The following is a 23,609-nucleotide window of genomic DNA, read 5'->3' on the forward strand; positions in this document are numbered from 1 at the left end:
TCTGGTCCTGATCTTCTAAATAGCAAGGGGATTTACCTTGGTAAGGTTTACTTAAGCCATATAGGTTTCAGCTAAAACCCAATTTTAGTCAAATCCTGGGATCAGTAGTTCTGTTTACTTACATCGTGCTTACCCCTTGTTCACACTATCTAGAAGTTGCTCTAGGACTCCAGTAAATTACCCAGGTAGAATCCTGAGATTCATTCTTCGAAACTCCCCCTTCTCCAACACCTTGCCCCTCAAATTCCAGCTATCTTAGAGTCCCAAACACCTCTCCCTGTCTGCTCTTCCAGAGAGAATCCCACACCCTGCTAGGGCTCCACTTCCTTGGGCTGCAGCCAGAAAAAGGCCTTAAGAGAAAAAAAAGTAGGTGAAGGTGGGACTCACCTCAAGTACCTCCCCACCCAAAGATCACAACACTGTGATCATTGCTTATTTAATGTTTACAAACAGTATTTTATATATTTTGTTCAGATTTTATAGTTATTTGTGGCAATACCAATATCATTTACAGCCAGCACTGAAGATCAAACTCTCCTTATTTTTTAAATTTTGGCAACAAATTCTTTTTTTTTTTTTAAATCATCAGGAGGTCTTTTAGACACAAACTTAATCATATCCACAACCCCACACAAAATAAGAGAAATACTAATTAAAATGATCCCAATGTACCATTTTTTTCATCTGTAAGTTTAGCTAAAGTACAAAGATGACAAATACACTTTTTGAGAAAGACTTTAGGAAAGCAGTCAGTCTCATATGTTGCCAGTAAGAGTGTCAATTGATACAATTCCTATGGAGGGCAACATGGCAATATTAATTCCACTTCTGGGAATTTACCTTATAGATTTATGTGCACATGTGCAAAACAGCAATGGCACAACAGTGTCTCATTTTAATTTGCATTTTTTGGACCACCCAGTGAGATTAATTATCTTTCCACATGATTTGCCCATTTCCTTTTTCTTTTGCTTACCAATTAGTAGTTGTTTTTTTTTTTCTTTTTTCATTATTAGGCAAATTGATAACCTTGCTGCATTAGTATTAAATATTTTATCCCTATCTAGCGTTTGCCATGTTTATGGTATTCTTTACTGAACAAAAGTTAGAATTTTTAATGAAATCAAATTGGTCAACATTTGCCTTTGGGGCTATAGGTCCCTTTCTTGCTTAGGAAAGCCTCCCTCACCTAAGTATATACCTATATTCTCCTAACTTCTCTCTTAATATCTTCTAGTTTTATTTTTGACATATCATATTATGACAGACAAATCCATATTAAATAATTTAAATTAGCCCAGAATAGCTAAGAGGAGTGGTTTCCTTTCATAGCCAATTTTCTAGTCAATCAAGTCAACAGTCAACTAAATACAGATAGTTCTGTGCTGTCTTCTTTTACTGCATTTGCTACCATCAGAGCACCAGCTGCAGGCACACTGCCAGCTCACTCTGAGAGAAGTATTTTCTTAGGCTACACATTATCTAGGCTAGAAAACAAAGCGTTTTTAGTGTGAAAGGCTTTTCAACTGAAGATCCTGCTGAGCTTAAGGCTTCATTGGGAAGGAAGCGTAAAGAAAGCATGTTAATGCCAGCAACAGATTTAATTAAATGAAACAGATGATCCTATAAACAAGTATTAGAGAACAAGATTCTATAAAAAGAGTTGAGAGTTGTCACCACCTGATAATGGAAGATTGGACTAGAGAGCTCACACATAGAGATTTATGGGATCACTTGGATGTGGGAACAGATTAGTGAATACAGTGACTGGGTCAGTGGTTCTAGAATTGGGTGATATTCTGAGAACTCTCAGGATGGGAAAGGCACCAGCTTTGAGAAGATGAATAGATTTTTAAAAGTGTGTTACTTCTACTATACATATATCTGTATCCATATCTAGCCAAGATGAGTTACAAATCAGAAGCTATGAGTCATTTCTCATGGGGAAATGATTAGGACACTACATCTAACTCTGACTCATGTGGATAATGAGTGGTGCAGATGGAATAAACACCCAGGTGAAAAGCAGCACTTTTCACCACAATAATGGTGCTGACATTGATGACAATGTTAACACAACTGTAGTATGAATTAACAGCAACCTTGTGTCTGGTCTGAAGCAATATGTTGACTAACTGAGGCTAAGCAAGAGGCAATCTTTTCTTGGAAAGCACACTTCACAACTTATCAAAAGAAATCATCAAATTCCATGGCAAAAACATAAAAATATCACTTCCCTGATTTTGGGAAGTCATTAAAAAAAAAAGTAACACTAGTACTGTTACAAATACAGTGCAAGATGTTCTTTAAATTAAAGAAACAAAATAGGGATGTACCTAAAGTTAAGCTAAATGAAGAGTACTCACTGGAAACCTAACTACGGTAACATCTGTCTTTGTGGCTTCAACCAGGAAATCCATCCAGAAGTCCACGAGCTCCTGTTTGGCCACAGGCTGGTCTGTAGTCAGTTTCACAAAATGCTTATATATCAAAATTGTCTCTACAATAGATTTGAGGTACCTAAAAATGAAAAGATATAAAACACATAATGGGCAAATTTAAATATAACATTAATATTTATAGATTCAGATTGGCCCAACATTATTCATTATTTCTTATATGCCATGTACTTTCACACATATTATCTCATTTAAATCTTCTAGAAATTCAATGAAGCAGGCTGTTTTTTAAAAAGATTTATTTACTTATTGAGAGGTGGAAGATAGACAGTGTAAGCATGAGCAGAAGGCGCAGAGCGAGAGGGAGATAGAATATCAAGCAGACTCCACACTGAGTGCAGAGCTGGATGCAGGGCTTGATTTCATGACCCTGGGATCACCACCTGAGCTGAAACTAAGAGTCAGCTGCTTAACTGACTGTGTCATCCATGCGCCCCAATAAAATAGGCTGTTTTATCCTCATTTTAAAGATGAGTAAACTGAGGCATAGAGAGCTTAAATTGCTTGGACCGGATGATACATCTACTGAAAACATGCCTTTTAAAATAACACCTATCCTCTCTTCAAGGGAGTGGTTAATGCACTGGTTTTAAAATATGCTTCCTTGAGAAAGCTTTTCAAAATATACCCTTCATGAAAGATCATTATTTTCCTTTGAAGCAACTCAGCTTATATATTATACAATATCCTCCAACCTAACAAGACAGATGGTGCCTCAAAGGAAACAGCTAGGAAAAAATGAGAAGCACGATAATTCTGAGATAATGGGTAGGCAAGCACTTTGCAAACTATAAATATGGAAATTAACATTAAGTGAATGGAAACTTAAGGCATTATTTTGCAGTTGTTATTACTATTGCATAAAATAATGTCTTGTCTGTTGTTAACAGAAGCTGCAACACCTCAAACCAGAGCTCTTGGACCTATGCTTCAGTCCCCTTCTGTACCATCTGAATGATCGTTGTAAAATAAATGATAAATTAGGCTGCATGTAACACATGCATTGATAGCATTCCTTGCTGAATGCCTACTGTAGACATCTCACTGACAGGACTGCCCTGTCCCTAAGTAGCATACAGTGCTGATGAGACAGAAATGTAAAGGTATAGCACAGTGACGTACATATCCATGAGGCTACAACTATAGAAATATGACTAACAAAAGCCATACAGTCCCTACTGACAGAAATACGATTTTATTTTGTTTTTTTTTTTTAATTATTTATTTATTTATGATAGTCACAGAGAGAGAGAGAGAGAGAGAGAGAGAGAGGCAGAGACACAGGCAGAGGGAGAAGCAGGCTCCACGCACCGGGAGCCCGACGTGGGATTCGATCCCGGGTCTCCAGGATCGCGCCCTGGGCCAAAGGCAGGCGCTAAACCGCTGCGCCACCCAGGGATCCCAGAAATACGATTTTAAAATGACAGAAACACAAAAGCAGATCTCATGAGACGAACTAATCACACGTATGTATACAGTGACACCACGTCCTTCCATCTGGATGCAGGAAAAGGTTTTAGGGCAGGGTCTTGTCTGTAGGCAGATGTGATTTAGGAGTGTCCCCAGGTGGAGAAGGTGGCAGAAGAGAGGCATGCTCCGTGCGTGCCAAGCCATGAATGCATGAAGCCACAATCTGGCACGTTCAGTGTGACTAGAGAACAGTGTCATTGGGGTGTGTGACAAGATCTGAGGCTGGAGTGACTAAAGGCAAACTTTGTTTGCCAAGGCAAAGAGGTGGACTTTATCTCTTAGGTTGTGAAGAGCCATTAAACTACACCGATTTATGGATTTCAGTGGCAGGAAAGGATCAGACATCAATTTTAGAAAGATCAATATCGGTGTGACACTGGGGAGGGTTTACTAATGAGAAGACTTGAATGTGAGGCAAGCTTTTGGGAAGCCAGGGGGACCTACTGTGGTAGGTCTCCTCCAGTGGTTCCTCTGATGAAAACATGTCAGTGGCCCTGGCTCTGAGCCAACCTGAGCCTTTCTTGATATCATGGTTAACCTTTTAAAGCCTTTACAGCTAGTAATCATTACCTGTGATGCATAATAAAATTAGCATTGTTTTCCAAAATAGTCTTAAATGCAGTCCTAAATGCTTTCCTCTCTTCAATTACCATATACCTTATGATGAGACTTGGGGCACTCCAAGAAAATTTTGAAATTAGGAAAACACACACATATAAGAAACATTTGAATGTATGAATAAGCTTTAAGCATAAAGAAGTAAAAAGCAAGAATGAGAATCCTCAAACTGAGATTAGATCAATAAGAGAACAAAGGGTGTATGTTTGGGACAGAAACATGGGAGGCTGACATAGAAATCTGTGAATCTACCAACTTGATTTGCAGGTGTCAATTTTGGCCTCCTATGGGTAACACTGGCCAACGTGGGCTAGCGGGTAGGTGAGTATCATGAAAAGGCTAAGCGAAAGGCAAGCAGAAATCATCTACAGCCAGTCATCAGAATCTATATTCATTACATTTGATTTATGAACATCAGTTTTCCCTCTAAATTCTCCATTTCATTCTGGAAGCAAATAAAATCATCTAATCATCAGTTCAACAAATATAACAATTTGGAAATAAGTGATAAGAGTTGTTTATTAAAGCACTTGTTTAAACACATAACCGTTTACTATTACCATGCGGGTGTCTTCAGCTTAAAAAGCTTTTCAGATGCTTGGATGACTCTCATGTGATCATTGGCCAAGACACTGGCACCCAGAAAAAATCCAACTTCCCAGTAGCTCTGGAGTTTTTCTAAGTTTCCCTTTTTACCAAGGAGGCTACTCAGCTTCACTCCTAGAAGATCATCAGGGAAGTACAACGTTACAAACACACAGCACCCAGGTAGAGCAGACTTTTTATTAAAAAACAAAATTAAGCTTTCATTCTTCCTTTCAGATTCAAGTAGCTTTAAGTTTCAATTATAAAAGGGGCTTAAGTTCATGTAAAAAAAAAAAACCAAAGTCCCTTTAATTTGAAGATCCAAAGATAACTGCCACTGTCACTTTGATGTACATCATTCCAGAATTTTAATGTATGCCGTCATTGCATGTGGATAAATTAAAAGGTGATAATATCTTGTTATGTAACCACCTTGCTTCCCCTATAATATCACGGATTCTTTAGTTACTTGAAAGGGAAATATGCTACACTATCACTCAGTTGCAGTATAAAATACATAGTATATATATTTTGCAAGAGTAAAATGCTACAATAATAATAATTTTATATGCAAAAACAATTATACACTTATAAAGTTAAAGAAATAAGAAAACTGACAGACAACACTGTCTTGATTACTGTTGCTTTGTATCAAGACTTGAAAGTTAGATAATGTAAATCCCCCAACTTAGTTCTTCTTCAACATTATTTTGCTTCTTCTGGGTGTTTTGCATTTCATTATAAATATTTGTCTCTACTCTGCCTTGTAATATTTTTGCATTTGTAATCCTTTGTTTGCTAAAGGGAATATATCTTTGTAGACTTATTAAGTGCCACTAGCATTCACAACATTAAAGTATTAGGAAAATTATCTGAGATTTGAGACTGAGGTAAAAAGGTGGGACGTGTCAATTCAATATGTCATAGGGGCATAAGGCCAGACTTGAGGATTATCTAGGGAAAGTGTAGCAAGTTCATTTCATTGTTTACTATTCATTAAAGATTTCAGACTTAGAGAAGTTTACTTGTTAACTTGATAGAGATGCAAATAGTTTTTGTCTAGTAAAATAGATAATCCCTAAGATTTATGACTTCTTGGGCTTGAATTCATTTATTTAAATCAAACTCAGAAATGTCATCTTAACATTTCTTTATTAAATCATCAATGAATACCCTAGCTTCTAAAATGCACTTTGAACTTGACATATCATCTTACTGTTTTCCATATTAACAGAGTTAAATAAAATCTTTTTAAAAACAGATTTATTTTCTAGAGAGAGAGAACAGAGAGAGCAGCAGAGGGAGAGGAAAAGAGAGAATATCAAGCAGACTCCTCACTGAGTGCAGAACCCAGTTTGGGACTCTATCTACAATCCTGAGATTATGACCCAAACCAAAATCAAAAGTCAGACACTCCACCGACTGAGCCACCCAGGCACTCCTAAAAATCTTTTACAGGTGTTCTATTTTATATTTCCTAAGAATTATGGGTTTTTTTGAAAACATACTTTAAGAAAACAAAATATTCGTTAAAAAACCTTATGCGACTTTTTATGATATAATACACTTAGGCCCTGAGTATTTCAAGAAGTTCATTTGGGAATCCTTCATATATTGTGATAAGTTAGAATGGCTTTGCCCCCTTAAAATTTTGTAAGATGAAAAAATTATCCTCACGTATGCAACAACATCCATGATCTCCTATCTGAGTATAATTTAAAATTCAACGAATATAAGGAAAGAAAGTGCACAGATAAAATGAGACACTAAAAATGGGCATTTCTACCAACTTCATTTGAAAATGAGCTGTTTTTATTTTGTTGTGCTTGCAAAACAATGAGCCAAGGATAGGTCTAGCAGCAAATCACGTCAAACATTTAAATAGGGGCTAGTGTGCAATAGTCCAAAATTATAGTAATAACAGTTTTATAATAAAATTTCAGGTTTATTCTTGCATGCCGGTTCGTAAGATGAGGGTGACAGTTAACTTTGACGTTGGCATGAATTTGTCACATGCTTGTGTCATTTGACTTCTTTTGATAGCCACTGTGATTCCTAATAGCTGGACATTAGATCTTAAAATGTTGGTTAAACATTTTTGGTTAGACTGTTTTATAGGAGATACTGCTTATTTCCTGCTCATCGCATGAAGAGGCTCTGTTGGGCCATCTCACAACTAGGGATGCTGGCTGGATCACTGAGAGTCAGATCCCTGGAGGGCATATATAGAAATCCTTGACAGAATCATTATTTCAACATCACTATCATTGTCAGCTTATCATTCCCTCCATTTCATTAACTAGAATTCTTTTGAAGAATACATTCCCTGTGCAATAATACATTTAGTTTGTAGCATACTTTAAGGAGAGCTTTTACCTCCTCAACTAGATGAGTTATATAGTATCTCTTTAAAAAGAAGGGAAGGTACCTAATTTCTTCCCTATATAATTTCCAATTATCTGAGAAATTGGTCACCTCCAAGCAGGACAAAGGAGTTGTTCTGTGACTAGTGATGGATTTTGTTTTTGTTCTGATTTCCTTTTTAAAACTATCATTATAGAATCATGGACTTTCACATTCAGTAATACAGATTTCATTTTTATTGTTCCCTGAAAATGAGATTCAAATAGTCTTTTGTCTCAATTCCAACGTTCTTTTATTATATAATCATTATTGTTGGGAGACCCAAACCTAGAATTCTGACTCTCACCCATAAAATGTCTCAGAGTTGAAAAAGTCCACAGAAGATAGGAAAATCAGCAGTTATGTAGTTAACAGTTGAATATTAATTTTAAGTCTTATGTAGCTGAAAATAGGAAGAACATGTAAGATGTGGTTCTGTTTTTTCAAATCCTAGTTCCAAGTGGTCTAAACATCAATGATTATTCAAAAACTGGGAAACTGAAAAAGCAGATCATGAAACAGTTGGTCTTAACTTCAAACACACACATAACTAGAATTGAGAGTCTTTGGGCAGTAGATTAGGACAGCTAAGAATCATGTCTTACCTTAGAGATCTTAACTGTAAGATGATATATTAAATCTAAGCTTCAGATTTAGTGATTGTCTTTTGGCATCTTAATTTTTAGTTGCTTATCTTTTATAAATGAATCAAAATTTCAAAATGCATCTGAAAAAGGGATTTCACTTTAAAAAAAGTCTGATTACTAAAAGGAAACTCAGTAATTTGGGCTCATTTGTACATTTGCAGGGGGCCAAGAGAAGGAACAGAAGAAGATATAAAATACTGAGAAATTTGGCTAGACCATTTAAAAAAAGCTTTTTAAGAATATATCTTTAAAATATGCAAAATGTGCTTGTAAAATGTGCTTTATTTATTCATCTTATTTCTATTACATACTGTTAATATTATATAGGACAATTTATTCCTATATAATAGGAAATTTTTCCTTGAAAATCTTTTTAATTCTATCTTACCATTAAAAAAATTAAGCACTAGTCAGTCTATGATGATATATGATATCATAATTTATGATTGAGCAGAACCTAAATTAGTGAGCTTTAATTATAAAGGATATACAGTTTGGAGTGTAAATTACAGTATTTTAGAAACCTAAAATTTATTTCTTGAAGTAGCTAAAAGTTTCATTGTCAAGTCACATTTTAAGTCTGTGTATGTTCTGCACTTTCCCAAATTCAAAATTCAACTTCGTATATTTTCAAATGCTTAATATATATTGTAAATGAGTTCTTGGAAAAAGATTAAAATATATTTTCTTTATAAAGTTATATTAATCATAGTTCCTCAAGCCTCAGGGTGCTGATCATTCTTCTTCTTTTCCCTCAGTTTTATTATAATACACAACTGATATTGATCACATCGTGTAAGTTCAAGGTATAAAATGTGTTTCTTTGATATACTTATATATTGCAGAATGGTTACCACCATGGTGTTAGCTAAGACTTCCATCACATCAGATCATTATCATTTCTTTTTTGCAATAAGATCTACTCTCTCAGCAGGGTGCTGATCATTTTAATCTATGTTGAACTTAAAAATGAGAAGAGTAGGTACATTTTCAAGTCACTATCTATTGATCTATCAATACATGCAAATCAGTGCTAATTCTTGTAATGATCTGGAGGCTTCCATAAAACTTCACCTTAAGTTCAAAAACTTAACAGTACAAAGTATTTTTTTAGATCACTAGTACTTAAAGAGTTTTGGCTAGTGTAGAGTTTGAAAACCAACCTTAGGTACATTTTTTTGTAATCATAATTTTTGAAAAGTACAAGTTACCATGTATTTTCTCTGATTTCATTTACCAACTGAAAAAATTATTTCAAATAAAGCTTTGTGCATTGTATACCAGTGCAATCCAGCAGCAACAAGTATTTTATCATTCTTTTAGTCTGGGGCCTTCCAAAATTACTTAATACTCAAACTTTATTTGCCATTCAGGATTTCCCAGAACATTACACATGGCTATTTTATAAGTCCTTCCCAAATAATGTAAAAAAGTTCAGGACTCATTTTTCTTGAAAGAAAATTAAACAGAAACAGTCTCCAGTTAAAAATCTTAAAGGAGGGGTGCCTGGGTGGCTCAATCAGTTAAGCTTCTGCCTTCATCTCAGGCCAGGATCTCAGGGTCCTGGGATCGAGTCCCACATTGGGCTCTCTGCTGGGCAGGGAGTCTGCTTTTCCCTCTCCCTTTGTGCTCTCCCTCTCTCCTTCTTTCAAATAAATAAATAAAATCTTTAAAAAAGATTAAAATATTAAAGAAAAAGATTCTACTATAATTCATAGATTCGCTAGGATGGGTTTTTTTTCCCCCTAAGAAAAATATGGCATAATATTTCCAGGTCTATAGTAATGACTCCTATAAGAGTTGGAAAGATTCCCGGAGAGAATGGTTAGAAACTAAGAGCAACATCTCACTACCATAGACAGTATTCCAATATGTAAAACTTTGAAAAGTGTTATTAAAGCCAGAAGCAAAAAAAAAAAAAATCACACAAAATTTATTCACTAAGATGTGGGAAATCTTCAAATTCCAAAGAAAGGTGAGCAGATGAAACAATGTCCACAGATAAAAGGGACAAAAGCACATTCTATCAATGGCTACAATTCAGAGATGGTCTCTGAGGAGACTAATCACTGCCAAGACTGCCATCTGCTTGTCCTGGCTTTGGCAGGCTCCACCTCCAATACTACCAAAACCACAGTGCTTGAAAGTGTATAAGAGAATCAGAAATAGAAAATATCAGAGGTCTTTTCTTCTCCTTCTCCTGCTTCCCTCTTCCTCTAAATCTTAAATAGGAAATGTTGGGACGCCTGGGTGCCTTAGGGGCTGTGCATCTGCCTTCATCTCAGGGCATGATCCCTGGGGTCCAGGATCAAGTCCTGCATCCAGCTCCCCACATGGAGCCTGGCTTCTCCCTCTGTCTGTGTCTCTGCCTCTCTCTGTGTCTCTCATGAATAAATAAATAAAATCTTAAAAAAAAAAAAAAGGAAATCTTCTTGAATTTCCAAACACTGCCTTATTTGGGTGTTGGGACTGAACGCAGAGCCCATATTTTCAATATTAGTTTGTGCTGGAACAATAAATATTAACCAGAGGGTTTTTTAGAAACAGGCAAAATCAACTAAAAACCAAATTACATCCCAATTTCAGGATTCTGCATAGTAGTATGAAACACTAAACAGGGAGATATAGTAATAGCAATCCTTTAGAAATAGTAGTAAAAAGCAAAGAGTCTATCTATCAACAATTTTTTTTTCTCTGTACCAAGTTGGGTCAGTTTCTTGATTTCCGTGTAAAATATCAAGCTTCAATTACCAACTTTCCGGAGCTCAAAGGAAGATTCAAACTGGTGCCCAGCTGCCAGGAGAAGGACTGCATAATTAATTCCTGACTGTAGTGATGGCTCAGATTCAAATGCCTTTTTGAACCTATTAAAGAAAACAAATGTACAAGTTTACTTCCTCAGTCATGAAACTCTGGGCATGCAATAGCTTCTGTTTGCATAACTCCAATGCCTGAGCAAGCAAAAATATTCCACTGGCCTTCACCCCAGAATGTAGTGTGCTGTTAAAATTTAATGCTTAAATAACTGTCTTTCCTTGCCCTGGGCTCCACTGCATTCCCTTGCTTAGTTTACCTTTATCATAGTAGCTACTGTCTTTTAAAAAATCCTCTTTTCAACAATCTACCAGAAATGTGAGTTGTGTGTGCGTGTGTACACATGTGTAAGCAGTGGTAATTAAAAAATAAGAACCTGTACCTATTTTTAAAAGTGGTTTTTAAAAAGCCTTAAAAATACAGAAAGCTATGAGGGGACCATCTAGGTAACACAGTGGAACAATCAGTATCATAAGAATGATGCAGAAACAAAATAAAGAATGTCAATTGCACGAAGAAATTAAGAAAAACAGACATCGTGCCTGTGCATACTAATTTTGGCTCAAAGAGAGTAAGAACCCTTTTCTGAATATGCATGAAACTAAATATCACCCTCTGAAAAATACTTCAACATTTGAAAAGACTTCAGTGTTTGCACATACACTATACTTTCAAGGTAACACTTCTTAGATTCTGTCCAAGGATTTCCTCAAATCCATCCTTTAACAGGCAACAATATTCAATATTATTACATTTGGGAACACAAAGAAAAAGAAAATTAAAATAAACACCCTGATGACCATTAGAAACTGCTTGAGACAAACACGAAAAATACAATCTTTATTTTAAAAAAATATAATCAAGGAAAATTTAAGGACTATATACTGAATGAATGACCACTTGATAATAATAAAAAAAAAAGGCTATACAGAAAAAAAATGCATTATAATTTAAAGATAAAGGCATTCCCACTTAAATCAACTGTTAAAATAAAAGACAGGAATAGCAAAAGTGGTGGCAGGCATAGTAGTGTGCATTACAGTATACTCTTGTCTTTTATACATGCTTGAAATTTTCCATAACTTAAAATGATAAGTTAAATTTCAAAAGGAAAAAGTACCTTTTCCTGGATATTGAGGATTATGTACCCTTTTAAGGGTCTTACTGTTTTTTTAAAGCACAATAGTCATTTTTAATGCATGACAGTCACAGAATTTTTTTAAAAGATTTATTTATTTGAGAGAGGGAACTTGTGCACATGTGGTAGGGGAGGAGTAGATGGAGAGAATCTCAAGCAGACTCTGTGCTGAGCACAGAACCTGACTCGGGGCTTGATCCCGCTACCTGAGCCAAAACCAAGAGTTGGACACTTAACCCACTAAGCCATCCGGGTCTTACTTTTAAAATAGAACAAGTATCTCTAAATGGAAACAAAAATCAAATAAGTATTAATCTTAACTAGTTGGATCAAATAGTTATGAAAGTTGAGGGAGAAAAGAAAATTTCCAAATGCATCACTGTTGGTGATCAAAAAGCATTTTTACTTCTCCAGAAGTATAGATGTTTTCCAATTCTAAAATGGAAAAAACATGTACCCAGACTGCTGATATTTAAAACTAGTCCTATAAAGGAATGACATGATTTTTACATCTTAGACTACTGTAAGTCTCAAAGGTTTTTGTGTTTGTTCAGAGACAAGTGGAAGATCCCAATAAAAAGAATACAGAAGAAGAAAGAAGTTGTTTACTTTCTTTTCTACCAATTCATATCAAGATATGCAATATTTCCAACAAATAAATTCTTTCATTTCCCCTGAAACCAAAGAACATGGAATTTCTCTTAAAGATATTAAAGGAAAAATACAAAAAGCAAGACATATTCAAATCAATCAATAAAAATTGATTAAGGGCTTCCTAAGTGCGAAAACCAACCAAAATGAAAAATCTGGCTTACATCTGTTTTTATGTTACCATAAACAACACATATTTTTATGTTTTTAGCCAAAATATAAATACCAATAAAATTAATAATTTATATATTTTTTAGGATTCATAGCGCTCCGTGACAATGACTTCAGTATTGAGGAGAAAGTCTTAACATTTTCTGGATTCTCCTGGAGATTAAGATAATGTGTAGGTGTGTTATGAGAGAAATAAAATCCTGTCATATATTATTAATATACCACCCACAGAAATTAAGAATCTCACACACTGTCAAAGTAAATTAGTACTGCATTTCTTGGCTGAAATTTGCCAGTATATATCAAAATTATAAAATTTTTAAAAATTATGCATATCTGTTGACACAATTACACAGCTATGAATTTATACTATGGAAAAGCATCAAATAGGTAATCAAAAATTCAGGTATAGGAATATTTATTATAAGATGAAAAAGTACTCTAAATTTCCCACAATATTATAAATATGGAATAAAATGTATTCCAAATGTTTGAAAGTTATATAACCATTTAAATTATAGAAAAATATTTAATGCCTGGGGGGAAACTTTAGCTTCAAAACAGATGTAGTAGTCTATTTAGAAGCCATCACTTCTGCTATAACAACTATAGGGAAAAATGGATACATAATCAAAAACATATTTTTATAGACCAGGAGATCTATGGAAGCAACAATTAAAAACATCTTCGAAATAAAACATCAGAAAGGGAACTGCCCTTCCAAGATGAGCTGAATTGCTTTGTCTTCTATAGGGGTATTTGTTCATCCTGACCACAAGATGAGGCTTGGGCTTGGCATAGGCAGAGAAACTTCCTATCTGAAACTCTACCAGGGAAAAGAGAAACTAGTGGATTTCCTGATAGTTGTATGGGTTATCAGGATGGAATGAAACCTGAAGGAGCCTCAAGCATGTAGTCAGTTTTTTCCACAGGACATTAGTTGAATGTTGAGTTACATAAAGGGCTAGGAGATGGGATGGCAGAGTAAAATCTCAAGTCTGACAGTATTTAAATGTAAAGTTCCACTAGTGAAAGAAGCCTGCAACAAACAGGAGTTTCCTCCTTAAAAAAAAAAAATTACCAAATTTTAGAGCTGTATGATATGAAAGAACAAAGAGTTAAACTCAAAACTTCAAAGGGCAGATATGAAATCTCCCACAGTACTTAGGGATAAGGAGATAGAGACCTGCGTGGCTCTCAATCAAAAGCTGAGACAAAATCAAGATAGACTGGGCCAACTAAAACTGAAACCCAGACCAATTCAAGTCAATTGAATTTTCTTATATTTATTTATTTGAGAGAGAGAGAGAGAGAAAGAGAGGGAGAGAGAGAGAGAGCACAAGCATGTTGGGGAGAGAGGGGCAAAGGGTGAGGGAGAAAGGACCTTAAGCAGACTCCATGCTGATCATGGAGCCCCATGTGGGCTGAATCTAACAACCCTGAGATCACAATCTGAACCAAAACCAAGAGTCAGATGCTTAACCAACTGCACCACCAAGGTACCCCAACTCAATTGCATTTTTTGAGGTAATCAGATTCTTATCCTATCTGGCTAACAAAGTAAAGTGAGAACTTTCTGTCAGAGAAAATAAAATCATCTTCAGTCTTAATAATTCTTAAATACAAAATGTATGGTCTACAATAACTATGAGACATGCAGAAAGCCAGAAAAATGTGACCAATAAACAAAAGAGCAAAAACAGACAAGAGCAGCTGACTCAGAGATAATTCAGATACTGAAGTTTATAAACAAAAAGTTTAAACTAATTATTACAAAAAATCAAGAAAAAGATGGACAAAGGGGATAAAAAGATAAACAATTTCAATGGAGTGTTGGACTCTTAAAGAAAAAGAATCAGATAATCTAGAACTAAAACATACAATACCTGAAAATAAGAATTCTTTTTATGAGTTTAATAGACTAGACAGAGCAAAAGACAGATTTGGTGAAATGAAGAACAGGTCAATATAAAGTATCTAACTGGAAGCAGAGAGAGAAAAAAGTGGGGGGAAATACAACAAAGCATGAGACATATGAGACATAGTTAAATTGTCTAGCATATGTATTATTATAACTCCAGAAAGAAGAGAAAAAGAATACAGAACACAAGAAATATTTGAAGACATAATGGTCAAAAACATTACTCCCAAAGTGTTGAAAATATTAACCCACAGATTAAAGAAGTTCAGCAAACTTCAAGTAGGATAAAATAAAATAATCACAGTCTAAATGGTGAAACTAAAGACACAGAAAAATCTTAAAATCAGCCAGAGTGAAAAAGACACATTACTTATAAAGGAGCAATAAAATTGATAGCCAACTTAGCAATACAAATTATGGAAGCCAAAAGATAATGCAATAACATTTTTAGAGTGATGAAAGCAAAAAAGAAGTATAAGAAAGTTGTTTACAAACAAGCAAAACCTGGAAGGATTAACTGCCAGCAGATCCACACTACAAAAAATACTAAAAGTACTTCTTTAGACTAAAGGAAAGTAATTCCAGTTAAAGCACTGAACTGCAGAAAGAACATCAGAAAGGGTAAATAGGTGGTTGTATATAAAAGATACTAATATTTTAAAAACTGTTGAATATTTAAACTCCCTTAAGTTTCTTTCCTTGTTCAGGAGTGGTAAAGTACAAATTTAAGGTAGACTGTAAAAGCCAAGAATATAGATGGCCATCTCTGGAACTACTAAGCTAATAATATAAAAAGTATGAGTAAAGAGCTAATAGGGGATAAAATATAATACTAAATTAATAGAAAATAAGAGGGGAAATGGAATACTAAAAGAATAATGTAACTAATAGAAAATAAATAGCAAGATGGTAAACATACTTGCAAATATCAGTTATCACAATAAATAAAAATGACCCAAATACTACAAATAAGAGATTTGTCAAGTTAATAACAACAATAACAAAGAAAGAAAGAAAGAAAGAAAGAAAGAAAGAAAGAAAGAAAGAAAGAAGAAAGAAAAAGAGTATAACAATTTAGTGTTTATGCATCTTTCTCTTTAATCACAATAAAATAAACTTCGTTTTGTTGTCTTCATGTAAAAATAAATAAATAAATAAGAAAGAATGAATGAAAAAAGGAAGAAAGAAGGAAAGAAAGATAGATTCTCAATTATATACATTTAAGAGACACACTTTAAGTAACAGAATACGGTTAAGTTGAAAGTAAAATGATGCATAAAGATATATCACTCAAATATTAACCCAAAGAAGTCTGCTGTGACTAATATTAGACAAAACTGACTTTAAGGCAGAAGTTTTTACAAGGCAGAGGAGGAGCATTTCATAATGATAAAAGGGTAAATTCAATGAAAAATTTATAATCCTAAACATATCTATTAACATGGGTTTAAAATATATAAAACAAAATTTCTTAGTTGAACAAAGCAATAGATTTTTGTTCAAGGCTGCCTTATTATTAGCAACTGTATTTGTCACCTGATTGCAAGCTACCTCTAAAAGAGGCAAGTACTTGATTATGAAGTGAGTGATGAAGTCTTGTAACAAAGACAGTTCATTTCTTGCATCTGCACTGAGATGTTCAACAAAGTCAAGAATAAAGGAAATATTCTTGAGTTGATTATTTCTAGCTAGAGCATCTCCTTTATATCAAAGAAGAAACTGAGCTCAAGTCAAGTTCTATTTAGCTGTCATTTTTCCTCCTTTGTGATAGAACAGCTGTGATTCTGTGAGACATAAAAGTAATTAAATTAGAATTTCATGGTGCTTTGCATCTCTAGGGATATTTCTTAAATTAATCACTCATAAAATAACTCACAAAGCAGGACAGCATAAGAAGAAAACTAGTGCCAAATCACTCCATTAATTTGGTCTGGAGATGGGGGAAAACCCTCTCTTCATTTCAAACTGCTTATCAGTTTCTGATCCATTTTATAACATAAAAGTCAGGAAGAAAATAGAATAACCCCATATCCTTACTATTTCCTTCCAGCCCTTTTCCTCTTCACATACTTTTTTCCAAAAATAAAAAATAAAAAAAAAGAGAGAGAGAGATTCAATGTTATTTTTATAATCTGCTTTTAAATTTTGTTTGGATATCATGATGCATCTTACTATCAAATATTTTTTTTAAAACTACCATTTCCTTCTGGGTATACACCAAATGAACCAAAAGCAGGAAACTAAACAGATATTTGTACCCCAATGTTCACAGCAGCATTATTCACAGTGGCCCAAAAGTGGCCGAAAACAGCACAGATGTCCATTAACGGATGAACAGATAAATTTAATACAGTGTATACTTAAAATAGAGTATTATTTAGATTTAAAAAGTAAATTTTGACATGTTACAACATGGATGGACAATATTATGGTAAGTAAAATAAGCCAGTTGCAAAAAAGACAAAATACCATATGACCCCACCTATATGAAATATAGTAGTATAGTCAAATATAGTAGTGTAGTCAAATTCATCGAGAAAGAAAATAGAATGGTGGTCACCAATGGCTGGGAAGAGGGGAAAATGGGAAGTTGTCTAATGAGTATAGAGTTTGAATTTTGTAAGATGAGAAGTGCTGTGGATGGATAGTGGTGATGGCTGCACAGTAATGTGATGGTACTTAATGCCACTGAACTACACACTTAAAACAGTTAAAATGGTGAGTTTTATGTTACCTATATTTTTACCACCAAACCCCAACCCCACAATTTTGAATGAATGATATTCCATCATATGGGGAGGTTATCCTTTGCTTAACATTTTCCCCAAATGTTGGACATTTAGGTTTCTTGCAACTTTTTGTTACCATAAAATTCAGTGTAGTAAATATTGTTGCAAACGCGTCTCTATTTCCACATCAGCTGTTTCTTTAGGATATTTTCTAAAGGACACAACTGGATTAAAGAACATGAATTATTTGAAGGCTCTTGATGTATGATGCCAAACTGCTTTCCAGAAAGGTCTCCCAATTCACTTTCTTAAGAGCAGTGTAGGAAAGAGATCTCTCTCCTTCATAAAATATATCAATCAAATATATTTTGTGACAAACATCATTCTTTCCAAGAATATATCAATACCTGTTTCTCTTTATTCATGCCAAAATAAAGTATTATCTCTTTTTATCTTTGCCAAATGATAACAAGAAAGCAAAGCTTAGGATTTTAACACGGTACTTTTCTGATTGCTCCTGAGACTGAATAGTTTTCATATGTTTCACCAATCTAAACTTACTCTTTCAATAACTGCCAATTCTCTCAAATGAAACTGTAAGCCCCAGGGTGCCCGGGTGGCTAAGTCAGTTAAGCATCTGCCTTTGGCTCAGGTCACAATCCTGGAGTCCCAGGATCGAGCCCTGTGTCGGGCTCTCTGCTTAGTGGGGAACCTGCTTCTCCCTCTCCCTCTGTTCTTCCCTGCTTGTGTTCACTCACTAGCTTGCTCACTCTCTCTCTCAAATAAATAAATAACATTTTTAAAAAATGTAAAACCCATATTCTAAGAAGGCTGGGAGGGTGGGAGGGGATACATTTGGGAAAGCTCTGAAGACAGGTAAAAGTGGTGTCAGTGGTTTACACTTAATTTTTAAGGATGTGAGGAACAGTAAAGATTTAGGAGGAAGGGAGTGACAGCAAAATATGGAGAAAGCCTAAACCTTTACTAAAAGAGAATAAGCATATTATTGATTGTGGTTAATCTATTCAATAACATGGATTCATTAAGCAGAATCTCCAGAGGCAAAGAACTCCATCTACACAGCTGGAAGACTCTACAAATGACTGCGATGTTTAGCCAGGCTTGCAAATGATCCCCTTTAATTCACGGAATGAAATAACCCCTGTCCTTCCACATTCTCCTCCCTTTTCAGCATAATGTTTGGCAATTATCTAGTTTTCTCACTCAACCTTCTGATAACTGAGCTACATAAAGCAAGCCTTAGTTGTGTCCCTTAGGTTATCAGTACTTGTTAGCTGCAATTATGAACCTCTACAATGACATCCTGAATATGACCATTCCTGGATTTTGACTTGGTCAGGCCATATTCATCCAATCTATCATTTTCTGGGTGTGACATTAAAGCAAGGTCAAGACATGAGACCAATTCACCAGGGTGCTTGTTTACCAAGCAACTGTGGGCACATTGTATGTTCTACCCGGGTCTCCAGGTCATCCTGGAACTGCTAGTCACCTAGGTGCCAGCTATATCAGGACATCAATGAGCAAGGGGTCATGCTGAGTTATTACAAACCGTTCAGGATTTGAGTTCTAAAAAAAAATCTAAAATTTGGAAACTCACCTAACAGACACAATAAAGGACTGACCAAAACTGGTATCAGTGGAATGGTGGTGAGATAAAACTCTGGGGGGCATAAAGGGTAGTGGAAAAGGAGATAATACAGAGAAAGACATCTTGAAGCCAAGAAAAAGATAAAAGGGCTAATCTGGCAAATGGAAAATAGGCATTGGTCTCTATTTGTATGTTGATTGGCTTGTTACATAACTCTCCCAAAGTAAAGCCAATCCCATTAATAATGTAAAAACTAAGTAGTTATTAGGCACATATTACTGTTTGAATAGCACTGTCATTGACGTCAAAGAAAATTAGTTGATAAGGCAAAGCTGTCTGTCCTTTAACAAGTTACTATGGAAAAATGAACATATTAATGCTAAAAACAGGCTTAATGCTTTCAATTTCCTGGGTATGGATCTTTTTTTGGCATTACAACAGGAGAGCCATGTTCAAAGTTCTGAAAATGACTTTCTATCTCCCCTTACGAATGAGAAGACCATCCTGTGTAAAACCAAACATGATTTCAAACAAGTACTGCCTATCCCACATCACTCCACAACAGCTGTGGCATGTGAAATTCAAATAAGGCCCATGTGAAAAATATACAGACTCTGCAGTTTTACTCTTGTCAGTTAAATGTTCAGCTAGATGCAGAAAGAAGAGAAAGAAAACCTTTAGGAATATTTTAGGAAGAGGGATACTTAATTTAGTTAAGTGCTCATGTTGAAAATGGATAAATGTAACAATACATAAAGAAATGCAAAATACTTTCACATATTATACACTAAAGATTTAACACGAGGTGCCTACTAAATTCCAGGATTTTAACATATGTTACTTCTTTTAATTCTCACAACAGACCATTTATTCCTCCTAAAACAGTAAGTCTGAGCCAGTTGGAATTTTAACAGTCCTATCCTCCTTCCCAGTGATCTGTGTAGTGCTGGGCTGATGATATACTAAAAGAAATGTAAGAGTCTGTGGTAGGTTTTTATGAGTATGCTTTCTCATTTCTAGGAAAATGACGGCCTCCTTTCGTCTCCAGATCTTGGTGTAGCTAAATTGTAGCTTGATGCCTGGAATGGCCATGGCCACTTTGCAACCCTAAGGAAGCCAGCCTGAGGGCAGAGCCACTGAGGGTAATAATGAGGGAACAGACTTCCGCTGACATTTTTAAGCTGCTGACTCTACCTGCTCTTGACCTAGCCTCATTTCTGGACTTCATGTTTTAGAAAATACATTTTCTTATTGTTAAAGCCTACTGGAGTAAGGTATTCTGCTACTTATAGGATGCTAAGAACATTCTAATTCTTGTAGGTAAGTATTTTTTAAGTATTTTCTAAAGATTAACTTGCCTAAGATCACACAATTGCCAAGTGTTGACTCAATTGTTTGTTTCACATCAGTCTCCCAAAAGCTCTCTTCAACAAAACAGTATAGACATTCCCAGAAATGTCTGTTCCTGGAAATTCTAGGAAAGAGAGCCTACGATGTAGTAAAAACAACACTGACTCCGAAAATTAGATTTGAGTTTTTATTAATGACAGGATATAAAAATTTCATTTACTTTAAATTCATTTAGTCAAATTCTTTGAGTTTCAATTGCCTTGGTTGTAAAATGGGAGGAAAATGTCAGCGTTGGCTTTCTTTGCTTGTAAGTATGCAATGGTTAACAGCATATACAAAAGTCTTGTGTCAACTCTAAAGTTTAAGGGACTGGTAATTATTTCCACCTATTGAACAAAAACTGCACATAAAAAAAAGCGTTCTAAGTAGGCCAGTCTGCATGAGAATTCAGCATGACTATTTCATGGTTACTTCTTTGTTAGATTAGGTTAAGAAAGGAATCGGGTTGTTTCTAGCAGCAATGGCCACAATAGCCAAACTGTGGAAGGAGCCTCGGTGTCCAACGAAAGATGAATGGATAAAGAAGATGTGGTTTATGTATACAATGGAATATTACTCAGCCATTAGAAACGACAAATACCCACCATTTGCTTCAACATGGATGGAACTGGAGGGTATTATGCTGAGTGAAGTAAGCCAGTCGGAGAAGGACAAACATTATATGTTCTCATTCATTTGGGGAATATAAATAATAGTGAAAGGGAATATAAGGGAAGGGGGAAGAAATGTGTGGGAAATATCAGAAAGGGAGACAGAACGTAAAGACTCCTAACTCTGGGAAACGAACTAGGGGTGGTGGAAGGGGAGGAGGGCGGGGGGTGGGAGTGAATGGGTGACGGGCACTGGGGGTTATTCTGTATGTTAGTAAATTGAACACCAATAAAAAATAAATTAAAAAAAAAAAAAGAAAGAAAGGAATCGGGAGATAATCTTTGCAATGAATTTTCAATGGCTCTCCAAGTCATGGTCCATGGTATTTCCTTGGGTCACTCTACTTAAGTCCGTGACTTCAGAAATTCTGGTCTCTTTTTTGATATAAGTCTAGGCTTTGGGGTCATAATATTTCCTACTTTGAAAGCACAGTGTCACTGTCTCATCTTGTGCTATATCCTATTGCAGCCCCGAACATTCTCTAACCAGAGCATGTGACAGACACTATTACTGCTTTCTCTTAGATTTAACTTTATATTGAAGAGCTATGATAAAAAAGCTACAACCTCTTCATGACTGAAAGCTAAATTCAGTTTAATTATGTAAAGATCAAAAAGGCGCTTTCCCTACCTTAATGTGGATTAAAGAAATTTAAGTATAGAAAAAAATAGCATTTCAGCTATCCTCAAGAGCTTCAATAGACAAAAATAACTAAGGAAGTGACAATGAAAAACATCAAATGTCATAGAACTAGTCTTTTTTTTATACTTAAATCATCAGGATGTGTTCATTCAAACCACTCAGAGCCTCTGTCCCAAAGAAGATTTAACAACCATAATTTGTTCTAACAGAAGAAAAAAAATTATCCTAACAACATATCACAATTCTGCAAACTTAAAAAAATCTAAACCATAAACTTTTTTCTTATTTCCTATTTTTGTATGCCTAACCCCCAGGAAAAGCTCTCCAAAAATGCGCTTGCCTAGATGTAACATGGTGCCTTGCCGCAGTACCCATACCAGATACGATGCTCAGAGGAGTGCATCCTCCTGACAGGGAACCAAACACTGAACTCATTAAAGGTGTTAAAAAAAGGGAATTGCTTTCTTTTTTAAAATTCCCCTGGCTATTCGGGGTCTTTTCTGATTCCACACAAATCTTAAAATAATTTGTTCTAACTCTCTGAAGAAAGTCCATGGTATTTTGATAGGGATTGCATTAAACGTGTATATTGCCCTGGGTAACATTGACATTTTCACAATATTAATTCTGCCAATCCATGAGCATGGAATATTTTTCCATCTCTTTGTGTCTTCCTCAATTTCTTTCAGAAGTGTTCTATAGTTTTGAGGATATAGATCCTTTACCTCTTTGGGTAGGTTTATTCCTAGGTATCTTATGCTTTTGGGTGCAATTGTAAATGGGATTGACTCCTTAATTTCTCTTTCTTCAGTCTCATTGTTAGTGTATAGAAATGCCACTGACTTCTGGGCATTGATTTTGTATCCTGCCACGCTACCGAATTGCTGTATGAGTTCTAGCAATCTTGGGGTGGAGACTTTTGGGTTTTCTATGTAGAGTATCATGTCATCAGCGAAGAGGGAGAGTTTGACTTCTTCTTTGCCAATTTGAATGCCTTTAATGTCTTTTTGTTGTCTGATTGCTGAGGCTAGGACTTCCAGTACTATGTTGAACAGCAGTGGTGAGAGTGGACATCCCTGTCTTGTTCCTGATCTTAGGGGAAAGGCTCCCAGTGCTTCCCCATTGAGAATGATATTTGCTGTGGGCTTTTCATAGATGGCTTTTAAGATGTCGAGGAATGTTCCCTCTATCCCTACACTCTGAAGAGTTTTGATCAGGAATGGATGCTGTATTTTGTCAAATGCTTTCTCTGCATCCAATGAGAGGATCATATGGTTCTTGGTTTTTCTCTTGCTGATATGATGAATCACATTGATTGTTTTACGGGTGTTGAACCAGCCTTGTGTCCCAGGGATAAATCCTACTTGGTCATGGTGAATAATTTTCTTAATGTACTGTTGGATCCTATTGGCCAGTATCTTGTTGAGAATTTTTGCATCCATGTTCATCAGGGATATTGGTCTGTAATTCTCCTTTTTGGTGGGGTCTTTGTCTGGTTTTGGAATTAAGGTGATGCTGGCTTCATAGAACGAATTTGGAAGTACTCCATCTCTTTCTATCTTTCCAAACAGCTTTAGGAGAATAGGTATGGTTTCTTCTTTAAACGTTTGATAAAATTCCCCTGGGAAGCCATCTGGCCCTGGACTCTTGTGTCTTGGGAGGTTTTTGCCTCGATAGCCAAACTGTGG

General features: G+C 35.4%; 1 protein-coding gene across 3 annotated transcripts in view; it reads right to left on the reverse strand.

Annotated features, from left to right (window-relative positions):
- The window catches only part of MAP3K5 (mitogen-activated protein kinase kinase kinase 5), a 194,546-nt gene that overhangs the window by 81,257 nt on the left and 89,680 nt on the right, over positions 1–23,609 (reverse strand). For all 3 annotated transcript variants that reach the window (XR_013377302.1, XM_077894294.1, XM_077894293.1), the window contains 3 exons: positions 10,934–11,046; positions 5,108–5,267; positions 2,367–2,520 (listed from right to left, as the gene is read on the reverse strand). Coding sequence is in view for 2 of the 3 variants with exons in the window: in XM_077894294.1 (XP_077750420.1) it covers positions 2,367–2,520; positions 5,108–5,267; positions 10,934–11,046 (427 nt within the window). In the remaining variant the exon portion in view is untranslated. The remainder of the gene's footprint in view (positions 1–2,366; positions 2,521–5,107; positions 5,268–10,933; positions 11,047–23,609) is intronic.

Source organism: Canis aureus, chromosome 1, assembly GCF_053574225.1.
Source record: "Canis aureus isolate CA01 chromosome 1, VMU_Caureus_v.1.0, whole genome shotgun sequence".
NCBI classification, from domain to species: Eukaryota; Metazoa; Chordata; class Mammalia; order Carnivora; family Canidae; genus Canis; species Canis aureus.